At 45.0% G+C, this 24781-nt stretch overlaps 1 protein-coding gene across 1 annotated transcript in view; it reads left to right on the top strand.

Annotated features, from left to right (window-relative positions):
* Nucleotides 1–24781, top strand: part of LOC134984216 (oocyte zinc finger protein XlCOF6-like) — a 196217-nt gene that overhangs the window by 5780 nt on the left and 165656 nt on the right. Inside the window, exon 2 of the mRNA XM_063949846.1 lies at nucleotides 13518–14903. Coding sequence (XP_063805916.1) covers nucleotides 13518–14903 — 1386 coding nt within the window. The remainder of the gene's footprint in view (nucleotides 1–13517; nucleotides 14904–24781) is intronic.

Below are 24781 nucleotides of genomic sequence, written 5' to 3'. Positions count from 1 at the left end.
ACTCCTTCAATATGCACATATATGACAGCAGTGGACGACAGATGCTTGGGTGCAGAAGGTGGTATCTCTCGGTTACGGTTTCCCCTTCAAGAGGCAGCCTCCTCAAAGGTTTTTTTGCACCAGTCCATCTCGAATAGAGTCGAAGGCCAGTGCCCTGCAGGAAGCGGTTCAGAAACTGCTTCAGTCTGGTGTAATTATCCCAGTACCCCCGACACAATGGGGACAGGGGTTTTACTCCAATCTATTTTTGATGCAGAAGCCAAATGGGTCAGTCCGACCCATTCTCAATCTCAAAATGTTAAACAAATACATTTGGTTTCCAAGGTTCCACATGGAGACATTACGCTCCATAGTTTTGGCCATGGAACCGGGAGATTACATGGTATCTCTAGATATACAGGATGCTTACCTACATGTGCCTATAGCACAGTCTCATCAGTGTTACCTCCAGTTTGCCATCCTCAAGCAACATTTTCAGTTCCAGGCTTTGCCCTTCGGGCTAGCAACAGCTCTCAGGGTGTTAACCAAAATTATGGTGGTTATGGCAGCTTATCTCCGCAAGCAGGGGATAAGAATATTTCCATACCTTGACAATCTTTTAATCCTGGCACAATCTCAGGAATTACTTTTGAGCCATCTTCAACAGACAATAGTTTGTCTACAAAGACACGGGTGGCTCATAAACTGGGAAAAGTCGTCTCTTAATCAGTCACAACTGATGGTTCATTTGGGGGCCATATTGGATTCAGGTCTACAGAGAATTTTGTTACCATGGAAAAAGATATCCAAGGTGCAAGTATTGACTCAGGAGTTGTTGCACAGTCAGACAATATTAGTCCATGCAGCAATGTGACTGTTGGGTCTGATGGTGTCAACCTTCGACATGGTGGAATATGCACAATTCCACTCCAGACCTCTACAGCATCTCATTCTGACTCGATGGAACGGAAGACATCAGACAATAAAAAGACAGCTGATTAATCTTCCAGTAGATGTAAGAAGGTCTCTAGCTTGGTGGCTACAGACAGACCATCTAAGCAAGGGGAGACCTTTTTGGGTAACGGATTGGCAAATCCTGACAACAGATGCCAGTCTTCAGGGCTGGGGAGCGGTGTTCGAAAGCCTCTGGTTTCAGGGAAAATGGACCATAAAGGGAAAGTCGCCTGCCAATAAATCTGTTGCAAATAAGGGCCATATACATGGCTCTAGTTCGGGCAAAGGACAGTCTGCAAGGAAGACCAGTCTAGATTCGCTCAGACAATGCTACAGCAGTAGCGTACTTCAATCATCAGGGAGGAACTCACAGCAAAAGACTGATGGAGGAAGTAACTCACATACTAAGGTGGGCAGAACTCCATCTTCCAGCATTGTCAGCAGTGTTTGTTCCAGGAGTGCTGAACTGGGAAGTGGATTTTCTCAGTCGACAACTATTCAGGAAACCGAACGGGCACTTCATCCAGAAGTGTTTCAGACCATAGTAAACAGATGTGGGTTGCCAGGGATAGATCTCATGGCATCCCATCTGAACAACAAAGTTCCGATATACGGATCAAAAACAAAGGATTCTGGAGCAATCCTTGTAGACGCACTGTCAGTGAATTGGGAGTTTCGTCTAGCATATCTGTTTCCTCCAGTCTCCCTGTTACCCAGGGTAGTGAGGAAAATAAAGCAAAGGGAGACATAATTGTAATAGCTCCAGCTTGGCCCAGAAGGCATTGGTACACAGATCTGCTAAGGATGTCCGTGGAAGCTCCAATACTGCTCCCTCAACGTCCAGATCTACTAATGCAGGGTCCTTGTTATCACAGTCATCTGGATCGTCTGTGTCAGATTGTGTTTTGGCTGTGTCCCCGGAGGGGGCGCTAGTGGGTCAGTGGAGGTAGATGGGAGAAAACGAGGAGGCTGGATAACGTTCCTGCGCATGAGCGCAATGATATTTATTAGCAGATGATATAAACAGTATGGCAGCAGAAATAATAATAATAAATGGAAATGTCAATCACACAGCGTAATAGCTGAAAGTCTATGGAAACAGGATGACAGATGACTGGAGAAATAATAACCGGTAATATGATAAACAGAAGAACAGGTGCTTGTAAAGATGATTCTGGTTTGGAAACCAGTGCAGGTTTTAAACATGAAACTTGGCAGTGAGATGTTGAATGGCAAACCTGGTAGCAGAGGCAGGAGTCTGACTATCCACAGTGCAGGTGGTGAAGCACTGACAGCAGCAAGCTGTATCACAGGTGGAGGAATGGAACACACCTGGAGTCAGTCTCAACTGCAAGGCTGAAGCACACAAGGTGGTGATGAGTGTGAAGCCTGTTTGAAGTTGCAGGTATTGCTGGGCCTTGAAGTTCCACGGAGCTGTGCAGAGTAATCAGGAGTACAAGTCTTTAAGCAGAGAGCCAGGAACACGGAGGGAACAGGAACAGATCCTTTCACATGGGTCGCAGGAGTGACACAAAGTCCAGGATGCCTGCAGACTGATCCTGCAGTCTCTTATGTACCCCTTGGTTCTCAGGCATTGGGTGAGTGAGGGAAAGTGGGTGCGGCCAAGCACCGGATTGGCCGCTGTATGCTGGCTGTTGTAAACTGTCATGGCGGCGCCCACGCCGCGGCCTAGCGGGAACGCGGCGCGCTACACGCCCGCTGTCACAGGAGTGTTCCCAGGCCCGTGATGATGTCCCATGGCAGGGACACAGACGACAGGTGACCGCAGGGAGCCAGGACGGAGTCCGCAGCGGCGGACGGATGTCAGCTTGGTAAGTCGATTCCTGACAGTCTGTCTTTGACGGCGTGGCTGTTGAGACCTCTATCTTAGAAGCAAGAGGATTTTCAAAACAAGTAATTCAAACTATGCTTAGAGCAAGAAAACCTTCTTCAGCTCGTATTTATCATCGAATATGGCAAGCCTATACTCATTGATGTAGCGAAAAGTTTGGATCCAAGATCTTTTAAAGTATCCAGGATTTTGGATGGCTTCCTTGAGAGTTCAGGTATCAGCATTAACTTTATGGTTTCAGAAAAAGATTGCTGACTTACAGGATGTGCGTACTTTCTTTCAGGGAGTGATACACATTCAACCACCTTTTGTTCCTCCTGCAGTTCCCTAGTATTTGAATCTGGTTCTTAAAATCCTTCAGGGACCTCCGTTTGAACCGCTTAAGAGAGCAGATCTTAAATGGTTGACGGCTAAAGTTCTCTTTCTACTGACAATGGTGTCAGCTAGAAGAGTGTCAGATTTAGGAGCACTATCGTGTAAGTCTCCTTTTCTGATCTTTTTTCCAGATAAAGCAGTTCTCAGAACTAGATCTGGTTATCTTCCGAAGGTGGTCTCAAAATTTCACCTTAACGAAGAGATTGTAGTCCCGGCTTTTCAGGTATCGGGACTTTCTGTGGGAGAAACGTCGCTGGACGAGGTCCATGCGTTAAGAATCTACGTGGATTGTACTAGTGCCATCAGAAAGACAGATTCTCTCTTCATTCTCTACGGATTTCACAGAAGAGGATGGCCTGCTAGTAAACAGACGCTGGCAAGATGGCTCCGAATGGTAATTTCAGAAGCTTATTCTCGTGCTGATCTCCCTGTTCCGGCTAATGTCTCTACACACTACACATAAGGTAGGTCCTTCTTGGGTGGCACAACATGGTGCTTCAGCAGAACAGATTTGTAAGGCAACCACATGGTCTTCCATTAACACTTTCATTAGACATTACGCCTTGGATACTTTTGCCTCTCATGACGCTAAATTCGGACGAAAGGTTCTCCTGTCTAATCAGGAGCGTCCCCACCACTAAAAATGGCTTTGGGAATCCCAATGTTATCCTGTGGATAACCTGTGGACCCAGCCGGAGAAGTAGACGTTATGGTAAGAACTTACCGTTGATAACGTGATTTCTCCTATGTCCACAGGAATCCCACCCTGACCCACCTGATTTGAGGATCTTTACAATCACTAAACCTCTTCCCTCTTGTATGGAAGGGTGTGCATGTGTGTTCTTATCGCCTGAACAGGGTTCTACATGATGTTCCTGCCTAAATTGCTGTGGAAACAACTGATTTGACTGAGTCAGTGGGCGGGATTATATGCAAGAGCCCCGATGCATCCTTGGAGGCCAGAAAGCTTGTGACTGTTTGATGCCATTTCCGCTGTCGCTTCGGCATATCCCAATGTTATCCTGTGGATACCTGTGGACATAGGAGAAATCACTTTATCAACGGTAAGTTCTTACCATAACGTCTATTTTGTTTGGTGCGGCAGGAGCCATAAGTTTTCTTATTTTATTTTTATAGTATTACTAATTTTTTTGAGTGATCTTTCTAAAAAAGCATCTTGTATGCACCGTAGAGTCGCTCCAACAACTCCCCGCCGGGTCGCGACAACGCTTACCCACGTGTACAAGTGAGGCAGGCACAGGTTCTGGTAAACCTTCATGGGCTACTTTGCACAGACATTATCCAATGTAGCTATTCCCTATTAACCCATACATGCAACATTCATTCTGAGGTTTTATACACCTAGGGAATTGTCAGCCTCTCAAAACAGCAGGCTGAAAGGCTGGTGGTAAGTAAATCACATAGACATGATACAACATCTTCACAGTCTACACATGTTTTAGATGAGGATTCGTTGGAGGATGAGGACTCATTGCACTTCGGAAGGTCTGGACATACCTGACATACCTGAGCTAATTAGTTCTATGTAAGCCATTCCATCTTTAGAAAAGGCAGCAGAGCCTGTGTTAAAAACTATAAAAACTAAGACAACTGTGTTTAAACATCCCAAAACAGCTAATGGAAATTTTGGGTTACGCCCAGTAGGAAGTTAGAGTTCCAGGAAATGGAATTCCAATTATCCTCGTCCAGCTGGGGAATGTTTAAAAAAAGGGAGGTGGCTCCCAAAGTAGATTTGCAGGTCTTAGATTGGTGCGAAAATCTACATTACTTTTGTTTTCAACATCAATAAAAGATGTCACGGGGGGTGTGGCCTGACTGGAAAGGCAGCAGGAAACAGGATAAATGAGCACCTGCTTATATAGGTCATTTCTGCCTTTTACAGCTGTCCTATGGGCTCTTTCTGGCCCTTTCTTGCCCCTCTGTGTGTTTTGACACCCCGGTGTGTAGGTTGCGTCGCCGGGGAGCCATTCATTTAGCTTTTGCAGGTTGCGGCCTACGCCCGGATCCGAAGCTGCGGACTGAAATTGTGCAGTGATCCCACCACAGACTGGACCTCAGTGAGGTAGCGCTGCTACTCACCGAGGGCTGTGTGCCCTGTCCACTCTTGTGCCTAGCCGTGCTGATGGAGTCGTGTGGAGAGGCTGACTGGGGATCAGCGGTGACTGCGGCGGGAGACATGGAGCGGAGCTGCTTTCCCGGCATCTGATGTGGCACATACTACGGGGATTGGTGGCCTCAGCAGGGACGCGTCAGGTTAGTCAGCTCACCCGCCTGCAGCCTGCTTTCTCCTACTGTCCGGCCGTTGAAGCCCTGAGTCGTGGCAGCGGGGAATACACGGAGCGCTTGCCTGTCATCACTCCAGCAGTGTTCCGGCATCTCCCCCTCTCCTCCTAACCCATGGTGCTATGGGGGAATCTGGCGGAGCTGTGAATTATAGAGGACATACACGTGGGGTTCCTGTGCAGCCAGATACGCTACCCTGTGCCACTGCATCCTAGTACCCTCTCCTATCTAATATGGACTGCTACACATGGAAGCCTTTCCACCTCTAAGGCGGTGACTTGTAACTATACTAAAAACCGAACTGTGCTATATCAATCAAACCTCTGTATAAATCAGTGGACGTTTCTGGGCATCTTAAAGGAACAGACACCGAGTGATCCTAACAGCTATAGGACGAACTGAATGTGATGTGTTTTATATACTCATTTATTTTAAACATGAGGAGAGTAATTGTTTATTATATATGTTTTTATTAGAAATAAATTGTTAAAATATACTAATCCGATCACTTCATTATTAGCGCTGCCAACCCACAAACTTTACCCTCTCCTCTCCTGCCTTATTACTGACCTGGTTCACCCGCCAAGGTTTTTCTGATCTGGGCTTCCCTGCCAGAAGTGCCATCTTGAAAACTGGCAATATAGCCACATGCCCTCCTGAAACCAGCCGCATCTCTGGGAGCTACAGACACTGCCAGCCCATGATCAGTGCCCTTCACTACAGTCTCTGTGATTTCCAACAGGGACTTCTGCCGCTGCGGCCCTACCTGGGCAGTAAGTGGTCGCCTGAACTGCTTATTATTACTATTGCCTGGCCTCCACTCCTGCTCTGTCGGCTCCCTCTGGTGGCAGACTGTGCTGACTACATCCTCCATACTGTTTGCTGCTGGGTTTTTTTTCCCTCCTGCTCCCCTCAATCACCGTAAGATCCAATGGGGGGCATCAGTATAGCTACGACGTAACAGTCCATATGCCCAGGACAGTAGCAGGCTCCAGTTGCTGGCTCCTATAAATTACTTTACAGCCCAAGGATGGCACCTTCTTGCTATTACCCATAAACAACTGACCTCACAATGTTTCTGTAACCGATGGCCACTGGGGGTCTATGCTCACTGATGTCTCCCTATTTCCACACTTCAATACTTCTGCTATGTCACTACTGGCCTCCTGACCTTGTTCTCTAATCTACGTAATGTTATGCTGAAGAATGGGCAGAACTGGAAAATCATCTCATAAGAAAGCTAAACCTCATCCTCAACAGGAATCCTCTCAAACTGACTTGAAACCTTTTCTTCTTCCTAATCAACTAACATTGAGCCCCAGTCTTGATCATTCAGAATCTTCTCCCATCCCGTCTTCTCCTCCAAGTCCTTCCATGATGGCTTAAACCCATTGTTTAAACTCATTGTTTAAACCGATGGCAAGCCAGGTGAGCTCTCTTCTTCTCTCGGTTCTCCTTTAAACTCTTTAACTGCCCAGGAACCTTAAATCAAAGAGCAGATGCACTCTCATTCTTTTCAAACAGATGATTCACTCAACTCCTCTGAGAAACAGTTTATTCTGATTCCAGCTTCATTTGCTTCAACTCGTACTGTTCCTCTACCTCCTCCAGGGAGAACTTTTGTAGCACCAAAATTTTGCAGGAAATAGCTTACGTGGGCTCATTCTTCATCTTTCATGGGTCATGCCGGTGGTCTTAAGACTCTCCAGTTCATTCAGCGATTCTACTGGTGGCCTCATCTTAAAAAGGATGTCTTTGAATTTGTAGCAGCCTTTTCTAAATGTGTTCAACATAAAAGTCCACAAGCATCTCCCTCAGGTCTTCTTCATCCACTTCCAACACCTCAAAAGCCTTGGACTCGCATCTCTATGGATTTCATAACCGATTTGCCGGTCTCCAGAGGGCATAACACCATTTGGGTCATTGTGGAATGGTGTTCGAAGATGGCTCACTTCATACCCCTCACCGGTCTTCTCTCTGCTCCTCAACTATCCAAATTGTTTTTCTCATAGATTTTTCATTTGCATTGCTTTCCACAGGAAATAGTTTCTGATCAGGGTCCTTAATTCGTCGCCAAGCTCTCAGCTCTGTCCTAGGAATCAAGTTGAACTTCTCTTCAGCCTACCATCCCCAGACTGACAGACAGACTGAAAGAGTCAACCAAGATCTGGAAACTTTCTTACGGATGTTCATGTCCCCTGCTCAGGAAGACTGGATGGATTGCCTCCCATTTGCTGAGTTTGCATACTATAACCTATATCATTCTTCTACCAATTCCACCTCTTGAGGTTCCTGCTGGTGAATCCGCTCTTCATCAGTTCACTAAGATTTGGAGACAAATTCATAAGGCGCTACTTAAGACTTCCCAGAAATAAAAGACCTGCGCTGATCGGAAACATAGGGCTGTTCCTAGTCTCAAAGTGGGAGATCGTGTTTGGATATCCACTAGAAACCTCAGACTCAAAGTTCCTACAAAAAGTTTGCTCCAAGATTCATCGGTCCGTATCCTATTAAGAGTGTTGAATCCTGTTTCTTACAGGGTGAAACTGCCTCCCTATTTGAAAATTCCCAATGCCTTTCACATTTCTCTGCTAAAGTCTCCTGTACTAAATCATTTTTGGGCAGCTTTCCCTTAACCTCCGAAGGTTCAAGCTGCTCAAAATGAGGAATTAGAGGTTCATAAGTTTCTTGACTTCCGCAAGAGGTATGGTCGTCTCCAGTGTCTCATAGATTGGAGAAGATATGGTCCGGAGGAAAGATCTTGGGTGGCTGCAGAGGATGTTCATGCTCCAAGACTGAGTTATGCCAAGAATCCCACTAAGCAGCGTGGGTGTTCGGAGACCACCCTAAAAAGTGGGGTACTGTCAGCATCTGGAGTCTTACCACCGGTTCTGGTCCCTGCGGCCTTCCTCTTAGCTAACTTGTGTCACTGCGATGGATAGGAACTACAGCAGCAAGGTCCTCCGATGTGGCTACCGGGTGTCTGGAGGCCGGGGTCCGGGTCCTGGGGAGCGGAGCATGGCAGCCGGAGGTGTCTGTTTCCGAGTGTCCTGTTGCTGGAGTGCAGCGTCTGGGAGGCTGAGGCCAGAGGTAGTGGCTGTGTGCTGGTTCCACATGTGTCCTCTGTGCGGGGAGCCACCATGTTGGAGACCAATCCAAGACAATAGGTATTCCAGTTCACGTCCAGCCAATCCGGTACAGCCTTCACTTATAAAAAGGGGTTGATGCTTAGCTATGTTGCCTGTACTTCAAGTTACTTGCTGCTGTAGGGTGCCCTGAACTCTGTGCCCCCAGGTTAACCCCCGGTATCCTAGTTCTGTTGTTTCCACCTGGTGGTCAGTTCTGTTATTGCAGTCCTTTGCTCCCAGTCCACCTGCTCTTGTGGTTTAACCACTGGGCCCTCTATCTGGTAGAGGGTCTCCATTTGCTGATGGTGCTCACAGCGATCCTCTCTTCAGCATCGTTTACAAATCACAAGTCACTTCTTCATTCAGTATTCTTCAGCATCGTTTACAAATCAGTAACCTTTCGTCTTTCAGAATTCACTCAGACTTCTCTCCTAGTCGTTGTGTATGATTGAGGTCTCATTAAAACTGAATTCCTCTTTCTTCAGTGTATCATTCCGGGTCATTGTCCTCATTGCCTACCGCTCTACATCTTCGGGCCTAAGTCTTCAATCCATGAGTAAGAACTGCATTCAGCCACCTTGTTTCCTTCCTTTGCCGATAGCTGCTCCCTCAGTCAATTATCAGTCGTCAGATCCCCAACTCAAGCCAAGCATGACATGGAAGAAGGGAAATTCCTGGTTTCTCTGGATATTAAGGATGCGTATCCCAATATGGCCACCTCTTCAGGCTTACCTCAGGTTTGCACTGCAGGACAGTTATTACCAGGTTCAGGCCTTGCCTTTCGCTCTCTCATCGACACTGATGGTGTTATCAGGGGTGATGGCAGAGATGTTGCTACAACTCCACAAGCAGGAAGTGAACATCGTTCCTAACTTGGATGATCTCTTCATAATGGCTATATTCAGAGCACAGTTGATGGAAAAGATCAGCCTTCCAACACGACTACTCACGGATCATGGGTGGATTCTCAATCTGCAGAAATCCCACCTAGAACCTACGCAGAGGCTTCAGTTCCTGATAATGATACTGGACACGGTGTCTCAGAAGGTGTTCCTTCCTATGGACAAGGCAAAGATAATTCAGACGATGGTATGTTCCATTTTGAAGCTTAACAAAATCTCGGTACATCTTTGCATACGCTTACTGGGAAAGATGATGGCCTCCTACGATGCAATTCTGTACGGAAGATTCCATGCATGACCATTCCATCTGGATCTGCTGGACAAATGGTCTGGGTCACATCTGCACGTACGCCAGATGATATGCCTTACACGAAACGCCAGGATTTCCCTCTTATGGTGGTTGCTGATCTCCCTTCCAGAGGGTCAACACTTCGGAATTCATCATTGGATTCTGCTGACAAAGGATGCAAGCCTCCATAATTGGGGTGCAGTGACACTAGGGGCTCGGTTCCAATGAAGGTGGTCTGATCAAGAAGCTTCCCTTCTGATAAATGTTTTGGAACTCAGGGCGATTTACAGTGCCCTTCTGCTGACCTCTTTATATCCTTCAGTATCAGGCCATACAGGTATGGTCGGAAAACGCACCAACTGTGGCGTACATAAACCAACAAGGAGGTCCAAACAGCAGAGCTGCAATGAGGGAGGTGTCACAGATATTCCTCTGGGTGGAGCGGAATCCCAAGGCCATTTCTGACATATTAATTCCGGGAGTAGACAATTGGGGAGCAGCCTTCCTCAGTAGACACAATCTGCACCTGGGGGAATGGGGTCTCTACCCGCAAGTGTTTCAGCAGATATTTCATCGGTGGGGCTACCCGCAAATCAACTTGTTGGTTTCTCAGCTCACCAAGAAGCTTCTGCGTTACTGTTCTGGGATGAGGGATCCACAGGCCACAGCAGTGGGCGCTTTTGGCGAAACCGTGGATTTACCGGTTGGTGTACTTGTTGCCTCCAGTTCCTCTAATTCCAAGAGTTCTCAAAAGACTTAAAGGGACAGAGTTCAGGCAATTCTGATTGCCCCAGACTGGCCCCACAGGGCCTGGTATGTACACATTTTAGCCTTATTACTCGTAGGCCCCTGGCCTCTGCCAATTCAGGATGATCATCTTACACAAGGGCCATTCGTCTATCCAGACTTACCACGGCTACGTTTGATGCAATGGAAGTATATTGGGAGGATTTTTGCCAGTAAAGAGATTCCGGGCAAGGTTATCTCGACTATGCTGAAAGCCGGCCAGATGGTCGCATCGAAATATTACCATCGCATATGGAAGAAATGTGTCTCTTGGTGTGAAGGTCAACCGTATTCTGCTGTGGATTTTCATCTGGTACATTTCTTGCACTTCCTGCAGGCTGTTGTGGATGTGGGCCTACGTTTAGGCTCCATAAAAGTGAAAAATCTCAGCCTTGTCTTTTTCTTCCAGGGAACAATTGGCCGTTCTCCCAGTGGTCCTTCATATTCGACCACCCTTTGTGCCTCCCACAGCACCGTGAGTTCTCAATTTGGTTCTGGCCTTTCTCCAATCGGTTTGATTGAACCTTTCCACAAGGTGGACATGGAGTATTTGACATGGCAGGCTATCATGTTGTTAGCCTTGGCCTCAGTGATAGAGCGGTGCTTAAAACTCGCTAGACATTCTTACCTAAGGTGGTGCCAGCATTTCATATCAATTGGCCGGTGGTGGTTCTGGTTGTCACTGGCACGTCTGTTACACCAATGTCCTTGGACGTGGTTCGGGCTTTGGAGATTTATGCCAAGAGGCCAGCTATTCTCAGAAAATCAGACTCGCTCTTTGTTCTCTATGATGCTTCAAAGATTGGTTGTCCTGCTTCGAAGCAGTCTATTGCGTGTTGGATCAGGCTTACGATCCAACAGGCTCACTCTTCAGCGGCTTTGCCGCTGCCAAGTTCTGTTCAGGCCCACTCCACACAGTCAGTGGGTTCTTCCTAGGTGGCTGCCCGGGGTGTTTCGGCTTTGTAGTTATGCTAGGCAGCTACTTGGTTGGGTTCGAACATGCTGTAAAGTTTTAAAGGTTCAACACCTTGGCTACTGAGGATCTTCAGTTTGACCAATCAGTTTTGATGGGGTCTCAGCACTCTACCACCCAGTTTGGAGTTTTGGAACTTCCCCATGGTACTAAGACCAACCCAGTATCCCCTTGGACATTAGAGAAAATAGGATTTTAATATCTACCGGTAAATCCTTTTCTCATAGTCCATAGGGGATACTGGGCACCCGCCTCTGTGCTTTGATATTTTCCAGCAAGAGTTGTTCTTGTGTGTTGTAGTTTGGGTCTGCTTTTGCTGTCCCTATTTTCAAGTTGTGGTTAGTGTTGCTATCCTCTTGTTATGTTGTGTGCTGGTTCGTTCTCTCACCACTTTCTTGTCTCTTTTCCGCCTTTCAAAGTATGTCCGTCTCCTCGGGCACAGTTTTCCTAGACTGAGGCTGCAGGAGGGGCATAGAGGAGAGGAGCCAGCACACTCTGAAGAAGTTTTAAAGTGCCAGGCTCCAATGGACCCCATCTATACCCCATGGTACTAAGACCATCCCAGTATCCCCTATTAACTACGAGAAAGGGATTTAGCGGTAGGTATTAAAATCCTATGTTTTCAGAATAGCAGAGCCATCCTCGGGTGAAGGTATCACTGCGAAGACGCCGTTTCACATTACAATAACCTTAGTAGGAAATACCCATTTGTATTGCACATTTCCTTGGGTGGAATAGACGCCTTTTGGCTAGCGTCACAGGAGAAATATCTAGAAATTTCTACAGATTATCCAGGCACTCATCTGTGGATGAGGAATACAAAGCAGCCTGTAGAATGTGTTCTTTAATATGAACAAAGTGGACCTAGCAGAGTGTCCCTCGGGGCTTGGATCGGGGCCTGTTTACCCACCGGTGACCCGTTAACCGGGATGCTGGCGCTGTACTCATCACTCTTCTTTCTTCTGGCTTTGTTAGGGGGTGGCGGCCATGCTGCGGGAGTGAGCAGTCACCTCGTGGGTTTGCGATCAGCACCCTCAGGAGCTCAGTGTCTTGTCAGCAGACTAGAGAACCATTAACTCTTCAGAAAGTTGGTTCCTACTGCCCCCCCCCTAAGTCCCACGAAGCAGGATGTCTGTTGCCAGCAGCCTTCCTGTAACCTAACTAACTCTAGAAAATAAACAACTCCTAGGAGCTCCCCTAGCTGTGACCGGCTCCTCCGGTCACATTTTCTAAACTGAGTCTGGTAGGAGGGGCATAGAGGGAGGGGCCAGCCCACACTATTAAACTCTTAAAGTGCCAATGGCTCCCAAAGGACCCGTCTATACCCCATGGTATTAAATGGACCCCAGCATCCTCTAGGACGTAAGAGAAAGTAGATTATTACCTAGCAGATGATGATAATTGCAGGGTATTATATGGTGTATTGCATGTAAAATATCCTTATTCCACACCTACTCTGCTGTAGCAATATACCTTATATAAGGGTGAGTAAGACGTGTACAGGCTTACCAGCGTATGAGCACACACATAAAGGAATGCTACCTTACCAATGCTTCCAGGAGTAACGTTAGGAGACATTTCTCTGATCCATCAGCTCATATGACTGATGTTATTGTTCATCTAGAATCTCCAATTCATACGATATGTTCCCCATCCATTGTTTTACATTGGTGCTGACATAGGATTTGGCGAGTGACTACATCTCCATTTATACTTCATGGTTAGGTTACCAGTACAAGAGAGAGATATATCTAAGTCTTATTATAATATTACATTTGTTAATGTGAGTGTTCTCAGGAGGGTGGACACAATGATAGTCTGAGACACAATATTATAAAGCCTTCAGTAAAAGTTATGTTTTATTATACACACACATTTACAATTAAGTGTCCCAGAGAGTCGTCTTCTCCTATTGTTTACAAGATTAATATTGTTACAGAAAATGTCACATTTCCATAATGTATTTTATTTCCAGCAGATGGACACACAAGCAGGAATATCTCAGAAGGACATCTAATGTTATCCCCGGATTGTGACATAAAAGATCATGACAGTATACAGGAATCTCCAGGAGATAATCCCATTATCCCAATTGTACATCCAGCTCTATCAGCTGATCCCTCTGATCCTGGGAAATGTTCTCCTGATCACTCTGATATTGGTGCATCTGTTACAGCTCTGACAGTAGATACAGTGTTTCCCTGTTCTATAGATGCCAAATGTTTTATACAGAACACAAAGCCTATTAACCCACACACAGGTAAGGCAGGTGAGAGGCCACTGATATGTTCAGAGTGCGGGAAATGTTTTACACAAAATTCACAACTTGTTACACATCAGCAAAGTCACACAGGTGAGAAGCCATTTCCATGTTCTGAGTGTGGGAAATGTTTTGTATCGAAATCACATCTTGTTATACATAACAGAAGTCACACAGGTGAGAAGCCATTTTCTTGCTCTGAGTGTGGGAAATGTTTTCCATGGAAATCACATCTTGTTAGACATCAGCAAAGCCACACAGGTGAGAAGCCATTTTCTTGCTCTGAGTGCGGGAAATGTTTTTCACGGAAATCACATCTTGTTAGACATCAGCAAAGCCACACAGGTGAGAAGCCATTTCCGTGTTCTGAGTGTGGGAAATGTTTTTCACGGGAATCACATCTTGTTAGACATCACAGAAGTCACACAGGTGAGAAACCATTTTCTTGCTCTGAGTGTGGGAAATGTTTTACACGGAAATCAGATCTTGTTATACATCACAGAAGTCACACAGGTGAGAAGGCATTTCCATGTTCTGAGTGTGGGAAATGTTTTGCACGGAAATTAGATCTTGTTATTCATCACAGAAGTCACACAGGTGAGAAGCCATTTCCATGTTCTGAGTGTGGGAAATGTTTTACACACAAATCAGATCTTAATGTACATCACAGAAGTCACACAGGTGAGAAGCCATTTGCATGTTCTGAGTGTGGGAAATGTTTTGCACATAAATCAGATCTTGTTAGACATCAGCGAACTCACACAGGTGAGAGGCCATTTTCTTGCTCTGAGTGTGGGAAATATTTTACAAAGAAATCATATCTTGTTAGACATCAGCGAACTCACACAGGTGAGAGGCCATTTTCTTGCTCTGAGTGTGGGAAATGTTTTACATGGAAATCCCAACTTGTTACACATCAGCAAAGTCACACAGGTGAGAAGCCATTTCCATGTTCTGAGTGTGGGAAATGTTTTGCACAGAAATCAGATCTTGTTATACATCACAGAAGTCACACAGGTGAGAAGCCATTTTCTTGCTCTGAGTGTGGGAAATGTTTTACAAAGAAATCACATCTTGTTAGACATCAGCGAACTCACACAGGTGAGAGGCCATTTCTATACTCTGAGAAATAAATCAGCTCTTGCACACAATAAACATCACTCAGGTGAGGAACCATTTTAATCTTCTGGAGTATTCTCATCATTGCCATGCGTTGTTCTTCAAGGTTCTTATCCTATCCTATGCTTTTTGCAATATACATGTTACCACTGGGTGAAATAATCAGATGTCTTGCCCTCATCTACCACTGCTACGCCGATGACCTGTCTTTTGCTCCAGGTACTAAGAACCCAGTACCAATCCTAAATGGTTGTCTAGCTGAGCTCCAAGTGTGGATGATGCCAGTTGGTTGTGACTCAGTCCTGGTGAAACAGGTCCTTGTGATAGAAGCTCACCAACAAAGGGCAGGGCTACAGCTCAGCTTTGCAAACCAACTAGACTTGCGCTTGGGGGTTCAGAGTTACAAAATGCTGATCCTGTGTGGAATCTTGGTGTTCTGTATGGTGGAGTGACACTTAGATATCGGTATCTGCCACAATCAGATCCTCATCTGAGGAACATTGCCAGACTCTAGCACTTATTTCCCTCAGAAGATCTACCTACAGTCATACATGTACTTGTATCATCACACATAGACTACTGCAATGTCCTCTACCTGGGTCTCCCAGCAAAAGAATTGCACCGCTTGTAGCTTGTACAGAATGCAGCAGCCAGGCTGTTACCTAACCTGCCCTTTCCTGCCACATAACACCCATTATCTGCTCCCTTCACTGGCTGCCTGTAAGATGGTGACTATTACATAATCTTACTGATTTTCCCAGCCCTACATGACCAGGGTCCGTGGTACCAGAAGCAGCTTCTGCCTCTTTACTGCCCTGCTTTCTACCACCTGCAGATGAAGGACTGTTACCAGCAGTACAAAGAATCCCCAAGAAGTTCTGAGATGTCAGAGGGGGAGACAGGGTGGTGGCACTAGTGCTGTAGCGGGGGCTGCCGGAGGCACTGTCTATAGGTAATATTGTCCCCAAGCAGCGCTAAGGTGTCAGAGTGGAGACAGGGCAATGGCAGTAGTGGGGGGAGGCGGGGTGGGTGTCAGTAGCTGGAGGGGAAGGTGGCATTTGGGGAGACAGGGCGGTGGCAGTAGGGTGGGGAGATGGGGTGGTGACAGTAGTGAAAGGAGACAGGGTGGTAGTAGTGGGGGGAGACGGGGCGGGTGGCAGTAGTGCTGTAGCGGGGGCTGCCGGAGGCACTGTCTGTGGGTAATATTGTCCCCAAGCAGCGCTAAGGTGTCGGGAGACAGGGCAGGGGTGGGGTGGGTGGCAGTAGCTGGAGGGGCGGGTGGCATTTGGGGAGACAGGGTGGTGGCAGTAGTGGGGGAAGATGGGGCGGTGGCAGTAGTGGAAGGAGACATTGTGGTAGTAGTGGGGGGAGACGGGGCCGGTCGCAGTTGTGTGGGGAAACAGGGTGGTGGCAGTAGTGGGAAGAGACAGGGTGGTGGCAGCAGTGGGGAGGAGTCAGGGTGGGTGGCAGTAGTGGGGGGAGACAGGGTGGTGGCAGTAGTGGAAAGAGACAGGGAGGTAGTAGTGGGGGATATGGTGTGAGTGGCAGTTGTGTAGGGAGACAGGGTGGTGGCAGTAGTGGAAGGAGACAAAGCAGGTGGCAGTAGTGGGGGGAGACGGGGCTGATGGTCACAGTACAGTACCAGGGGCTGCTGGAGGCAGTAAAGAGGTATGGGTCCCGCACAGAACCAGTTGATAATTAGACTTAATGATGATTATGCTTCCTTATTTCTAATTAATCCCTTGTATGTGTTACTGTTATTTGCTGTGTCAGCCTTTATGTGTGTTCTGTGTAATAATCCTGAAAGTAGTGCTGCTACCGATCTCATCATTTGTGGTAACGTGGAAAAGATGAGATATGAGGTGCACTCTGGAAGCTTATAGGGGGTTAATCAGAGATGATCGCAGATGTGACATCACGCAGCCCCTGGAAAATGGTCCTGTCCCGCCCGCGTTCACTTCTCAGGGATGCGGCCACAATGTGTGTGTCTGCGCATGTGCATGTTGCCACCACCAGCAAACTGCTGCGGGCAGCTATTGCGGCTGGGTCTGAATGGCCCCCATAGGGTTTTGGCTCTCCTGATATGAATCTGTTTTACTTACCTGCAATACTATAATGTAACTTGAATTGTTTCTGTGCTTTAAAAGATATTTTATCCATGTTGTGCAGAGTAAAGTATACTGCTCCAAAAAAATAAAGGGAACACTAAAAAAACACATCTTAGATCTGAATGAATGAAATATTCTTATTAAATACTTTGTTCTTTACATAGTTGAATGTGCTGTCAACAAAATCACACAAAAATGATCAATGGAAATCAAATTAACCCATGGAGGTCTGGATTTGGAGTCACACTCAAAATTAAAGTGGAAAAACACTACAGGATGATCCAACTTTGATGTAATGTCCTTAAAACAAGTCAAAATGAGGCTCAGTAGTGTGTGTGGCCTCCACGTGCCTGTATGCCCCTCCTACCAGACTCAATTTAGAAAATGAGCCCAGAGGAGCCGGTCACAGCTAGGGGAGCTCTACAGAGCTCTTTTAGTAAAATCTAGTGGGAGGAGCCAGCCCACAGTGTTAAACTCTTAAAGTGCCAATGGTTCCTGGTGGACCTGTCTATACCCCATGGTACTAATATGGACCCCAGCATCCTCTACGGACTACGAGAAAAGGATTTACTGGAAGGTATATAAAATCCTATTTTCCCTTTATATATCATCTAAGAAAAAATGGTCTATAACAATTAGGGGTAATCCTTATTATTCACTATTGTAAAATATTCCAAGGTTTTGGAACGCACAGCCATATTCCTGTGAGCTGGTGGAACGCATACTAAGGAGATGCGAATCACAGGCGATCCCATTTTCATGTTTGAAACGTAAAAACGTAACATCCGGGCACCAGTTGAACGCATGGGAAGGGAAGTGCGTCACCTGGTGGGCTGAATCTCATTGGCTTAGTTATTTAATTGAAAGCACGTCCCATTTAGATATCTTTGGAGCGGACACATTGGCTTAAATCCTCTGACGTTCATTGGCCAGTGGTCACGGTTGCCATGACAACCCGAAAAAACAGAAGTAAACATCATTAATGCTGTGGAAATTGTACAATGTGACTGTTTATTACATATCATATGATGACTGTACCAGGGCCCTCATTCCGAGTTGTTCGCTCTGTATTTTTTATCGCATCGCAGCGATTTTCCGCTTAGTGCGCATGCGAAATGTACGCATTGCGACTGCGCCAAGTAAATTTGCTAAGAAGTTAGTATTTTTACTCACGGCTTTTTCTTCGCTCTGGCGATCGTAATGTGATTGACAGGAAATGGGTGTTTCTGGGCGGAAACAGGCCGTTTTATGGGCATGTGGGAAAAAACGCTACCGTTTCCGGAAAAAACGCAGGAGTGGCCGGAGAAACGGGGGAGTGTCTGGGCGAACGCTGGGTGTGTTTGTGACGTTGTGACGTCTACACAGGAACGACAAGCACTGAACTGATTGCAGATGCCGAGTAAGTCTGAAGCTACTCAGAAACTGCTACGAGGTGTTTAATCGCAATATTGCGAATCCGTTGTTCGCAATTTTAAGAAGCTAAGATTCACTCCCAGTAGGCGGCGGCTTAGCGTGAGCAAAACTGCAAAAATCAGCTTGCGAGCGAACAACTCGGAATGACCCCCCAAGCTTCAATGGTCAAAATGTACATTTAGTTTATGGATTATCCTCATTTTCCAAAGTAATATATGTATCTGCCTAATTGAATTAGGAGTGGGCGGGACTATACAGAGTTTAAATAGATGGCTCTGGGATCTGACACACACCATCACCCTGAGGAAGACTAAAGCAGTCGAAACGCGTTGGTGGGGTGGTTGTTTGGATACCCAGACCTGTACTTGTGGCATCCAGCAGAGTGGTGAGAATACATGGGCCCTTTTTGTTCTTTATCCGCTCAGCTGTGATTTTGTTTCCATTGACCCAAGTCAGGCCATTTTGGTGTGCCTGTGTGTTTTATATATTTGTACCCATTAAATACCAATTTTATCACTATATGGTTGTTTTTTTGGAAGCTACATTACCTGTGTGGAAAAGAAACCGCTACGGGAATTTACAACATGGGTTTCAAGTAAGCTTATGTGTAAGCCTGGCTAGTTACCTTATCAGCCTATAAAGAACTAATCTTTTGTAAAGCCTGAGAGATATGGCTGTATAAACTTGAGAGTGAGCATTTATAGAATGATATCCTTTGCACACCTCGGGTGGTCCTGTTACACACACTGTGTGCTCACGGACTGGGGGTTCTGTCTCACCTGCACCCACATTTTATACTATATTTTATAAAGAAATACTACACATTGGTATTTTTTATTTGTTTTTTTAAATTCATCGACGTTGACCTGTGGGAATATCCTTGACCGTGTGGGGGAGATAAAGAAACAGCTACATGACCATATACAACTTGTCTCAAGTAAGCACACGTGTAAGCGTGATATTCTCCTGATCTTTTAAGTGTGAGAGATTTTGAATATATGAAGCAACGATACCTTTATAAGCATGGAATTTGCTGTCTGATGTAAGCTTATGAGTGAGCATCAATCTTCTCTGACTGTCTCACGTTTCTGGTGGTTCCGTAATATCCATTTCATGTTCACAAAGTAAAAGATTTCTGCTGGATTTATCTCCATTCCCCATTATTAAATTGACATTTGAGGAGTCTACTACACATTGGATTTTCTTTCTATGTTTTCTATTCACATATGGTCATCCATTGGGAAGAGACTGTATGTTCGTGAATTATAAAGAAATAAGAAACGGAAACCGTGAACATCATACAAGGACATTTCGTATTATAAGTATCTGGTACCCTTCTTTGTTTGGCGCATGAAAGTATCCCCCTCTTTTGCATTGTATTCCCTGTTGTTTCCAGTCTTCATAACACTGGAAGAGACTCTTGATTGCTGCCTTCATTGTCCAATGCAGGTGTAAACTATTCCCTTCTTTTGAATGGGCTTTACACCCGAGTTCTTCCACACTCTGGTAGACAAGTGGGAGTTACTGAAGATAGATCTCATGCCATGCCATCCCGTCAGAACAACAAATGTCACGCGTACGGGTCAAGAACAAAGGATCCCAGGACAACCTTTTGTGAGATGGGAATTTAGTCTGGCCTATGTGTTTCCACTGTTACCCAGGGTGATGCGAAATGCAAAACAGGGAAAGGGCGCCGTGATACTAATAGTTCCGGCTTGGCACAGAAGACATTGGTACACAGATCTGCAGAGGATATCGATGGATGCTCCATTTCTACTCCCTCAACATCCAGATCGACTGTCTCAGGGTCCTTGCTATTACAAGCACCTGGATCAACTGTCTTTGACGGCGTGGCTCTTGAGACTTCCATTCTGAAAGCAAGAGGATTCTCACAACAGTTAATTCAAACAATGCTTAAAGCAAGGAAACCATCCTCCGCTCGTATTTATCACCGAATATGGCAAGCCTATATTCAATGGTGCAGTGACCGTAAATCTGACCCTTGGTCTTTCAGAGTTTCCAGAGTCCTAACATTCCTTTAGGCAGGAATGGATAAAGGTCTACGGGTAGCTTCCTTGAGAGTTCAGGTGTCAGCATTGTCTGTATGTTTGCACTTTCTTCCAGGAACGCTTCACATCCAACCACCCTGCAGTGCTTTGGGATTTAAGTTTAGTACTAAAGGCACTTCAAGTTGCTCCATTTGAACCACAAAAGCAGGTGGATCATAAATGGTGGACAGCTAAAGCTCTCTTTCTACTGGCTACTGCTTCAGCTAGAAGAGTGTCAGATTGAGGGGCATTATTATGTTGCTCCTTTTCTGATTTTTCATCCAGATAAGCGGTTCTTAGAACCAAATCTTGTTATCTTCCTAAGGTGGAGTCTAAATTCTACCTTAACGAAGAAATTGTTGTCCCGGCCTTCCAAGGGCCGGACCTTTCTGTGGAAGATGTATCATTGGACATAGTTCGTGCCTTAAGGATCTACGTGGATCATATCAGTGCCATCAGAAAGACAGACACTCTCTCTGTTCTCTATGGATTTTACAAGAGAGGATGGCCTGCTGACAAGCAGACACTGGCGAGGTGGCTTCAGATGACGATTTCAGAAGCATATTCTCAACCTGAACTCCCTAGTCCGGCTAATATCTCTGCTCACCCTACACGTAAGGTAGGTCCATCATGGGCAGCACAACGTAGTGCTTCAGCTAAACAGATATGTAAGGCAGCCACATGGTCTTCCATTAACCCATTCATTATACATTATGCCTTTGATACCTCAGAATGCTGAATTCAGGCGAAGGATTCTCCTGCCAATCAGGAGCCTCCCCACCACTAAATTTGCTTTAGGACATCCCAATGTTATCCTGTGGATAACCTGTGGACCCTGCAGTAGAAATATTAGTTATGGTAGACTTACCGTTGATAACTCTATTTCTCCTTAGTCCACAATATCCACAGTGATCCCACCCTGACGCACCTGATTTGAGGATCCTTTCACCTACTAACATCTTCCTTCTCGTACAGAAGGGTGTGCATGTGTGCTTCTCACCTGATTAGGGCTCTCTATGATGCTTCTGCCTTGAGCTTTGGAAAATAACTGAATTGCCTGAGCCATGAGGCGGGGATTTAGGGGACTGGCCTATTGCATTCTGGAAGTCCGAAAGCTTTTGATCGTTGGTACCAATGCGCTGATGCTACCTCATATCCCAAATGTATATCCTGTGGATACTGTGGACTTAGGAGAATTAGCATTATCGACGGTAAGTCTACCATAACTACATATATTTCTGGCATGGTGTGGCTGCTTGCTGGGGTGCAGGCTTGGGGCTCCTCATGCCACGTGACACAATGCTTAGGAAATATCTGGCGCAGGCTCTGTCATGTATCCAAATGCTCCTGTAGCAGCCGGCCTCAGGGAATTGGGTAATGACTGACTCCTGTTACTGAGTTGGCAGCATCTGAGTCTTGCTACCGTCGCCTTAGGTATATAATACATTTATTGAGCTTGTGTATAGGAACCAGCATTGACGATCCTGCACATTCCCTGCTGATTACCTGTCCCCTGGCCCTTGGATGATGGCCTTCTCTGGCTTCTGATCCATGGCCTTAAGGGCACACCAATGGTTTGTAATGGAAGTATCTTCAGGAGCGTTCACGCCTAAGTAGGAGGACAGTGTCTCTTGCAAAATTCTGGTGCCTTCAGCATCCATTAATATATAATCCTGCAATCTCCAAGGTGGTAAAGGAGGAGTAGCGGGAAAAGGCGACCAGGGCCCAATCAGAGGGGTGTGATCAGACCATGAAATTGTTGTCGGTAGAAAAATTCAAGTGACCAGGTTCTGGGATACAATGTGGTAAATATGGAGACTGACACACAACATATTATAAAGGATAAGCATTTATTTCTCTAACTTACAACAATGAGAACCTGCAAACAACAAGTTATACTCAGTTACAGTAATAGGAAGAACAAATTAGAATACTCAGCTCTTATCTCAGATGTTTCATGATCTGTCCCTGATGATAGTCATCGATGAAGTAGTTTAAACAATATAGTTCAGTCGCCCTCAGGGTACCTCTTTATTAAACTGAGGTGGGTTTACAGAAATCTATATCCGCTGCAGACAGACCTAGCTTCAATCAGATAGCGCACCCATCTTTCCCCCCCCCCTTTTTCAAATATTCATATTTTTGGTATACGGGTGCAGCAATCATGAGCTGTTTTATGAATTTTAATGAACGTATGAATAGGAGAGAATCCTACTGGTCCCATATTGACAAATCAACCTTGGATGACCCTCTTTCTGACAAACCTGACATGTATAAAGATTTCTTTAAATTAGAAAATCTATTAAAAGCTGAGTCCAGAAATTGGTTGGACAGCACCAACTTACAACAATATATAAATAAAAAAATAATACCACGAGGTCTCAGGTTACATAAACCATCCATCTTCCAAGATAATGAAGAGTATCAGAAACAATGGGACCAACTTCTAGATGAGTGCTCTATTGCACTAATGAAATTGGTTGTCAGATATAGAGTATCCAAGGTTGATTCGTTAGAAAAAGAAATTGATATATTAAAGAAACATATGGAGGTATATGATAAGGATGAAGAGTTTAACAATAGGGATAAAGTCATTAATGACAAAGTAGTAAAATATGAACAGAATATTATGAGTATGAAACAGAAAAAAATGAGACGAGATATGGCAGACTATGAGAATAATGCAGTTCACACTTTTAGACAACGAGAGAAGAAAGAGCGTGACCCTAATCCAAGGAGAGATAATTTTGAACCCCCCCGTAGGGACTATCCCAAATCCAATAGAAATACAGTACAGAAAACTAATCATAGGAATTATATCCATCCGAATAGATATGAAGTTCTTAACGAATATGAAGATAGGACCTTCCAATCGCCCCTCTCCCAATATCCGAGTAGAAAAGACAGATATCAATTTAACAGAGAAAAAAGACCACACCCCAATGATACAGTTGATCAGGAAAAGAGGGGGGATTTTTTAGGGGCACGCCCCAAGACATCCCAGTGGCGATCAAATTTCAGGAATCAAAGGGAAACCCCCAAAAGAAGAAGAGATTCCAGTATAGAGGAGTCAGAGGAGGTAGAAACCGAAAGAAAAAATCCAAGAAGATTTTAACTTCTGTTACAAGAATCCCACACGATAAAAAAATCTAGTGTATTTAACCTTTCCAGTAAAACTCTTACCAGTTCAGAGTTGTCATTACTGGAGAAAGGTTTAAAATTTTTCCCTACTAATGATCCAAATCTATTTGAACTGTATGTTGATCTTAACAGATTTGTACGCACATTATGCCGTAAGAGGTACTTTGCTAGGAAGAGTCTAAGCATACAAAAAGACGAGTCCATACCCATTATTCTGAATAGTACAGATGACATTATGTTATCAATGTTGGAACAATTATGGGAAGAAAACAACACTTTACCGGCTAAAACAGAAAAAATATTTGATATAAAGAGAGAAACCGGTTCTTTTAGATGCAGATCCGAATTCTTTCCTATATCAGCCAAGAGCAGTAGTATAGAGGCATTTTATAGAATCACGTTAGATGACTTTAAAGAAATGGTAGAACATAACTGTAATAAATTACAAACACCATCCAATCTAACTAGACAAGAACCGAGGGCACTTCATGCACTAACCAAGGACAATTCCCTAATTTTTAAAGAGGCAGATAAGGGTGGTGGCCTCGTGATTATGGATCGTGTGGATTACGTCAAGGAGGCTTTAAATCAATTGGAAGACAAAAACTTCTATAAAACTCTGGACAATAATCCCACCTCCATCTTTATATTGGAATTAAAAAATCTTCTTGATTCTGCATTAGAATCAAATATCTTGTCAAAGGAAGAACACCGGTTCTTATTACCGTATCACCCTGTTACCCCCACTTTTTATTTTTTACCTAAAATTCACAAATCCCTCACGTCACCCCCTGGTAGACCTATTGTTTCGGGTATTGACTCCCTCACATCTAATTTATCTTATTACGTTGATACTTTTCTCCAACCACGGGTGTCCACACTGAGATCACATCTTAAAGATACAACTGATTTCCTTACTAAAATACAAGATTTACAATGGAAAGATTCTTTTTCCTTTCTGACTCTTGACGTCAAATCACTATACACCCATATACCTCATATAAGGGGTTGTGATAGTATTTCTAGACGTCTAGATCAAGATAGTGATCTCAGTGTGGATCACAGATCTTTTCTTTTACAGTGTATTATTTTTATTCTCACACACAACTATTTCACGTTTTTAGATCGTTATTATTTACAGGTGATGGGA

This window comes from Pseudophryne corroboree (assembly GCF_028390025.1).
Source record: "Pseudophryne corroboree isolate aPseCor3 chromosome 3 unlocalized genomic scaffold, aPseCor3.hap2 SUPER_3_unloc_40, whole genome shotgun sequence".
NCBI classification, from domain to species: domain Eukaryota; kingdom Metazoa; phylum Chordata; class Amphibia; order Anura; family Myobatrachidae; genus Pseudophryne; species Pseudophryne corroboree.
This window is presented reverse-complemented; position numbering and strand designations above follow the sequence as displayed.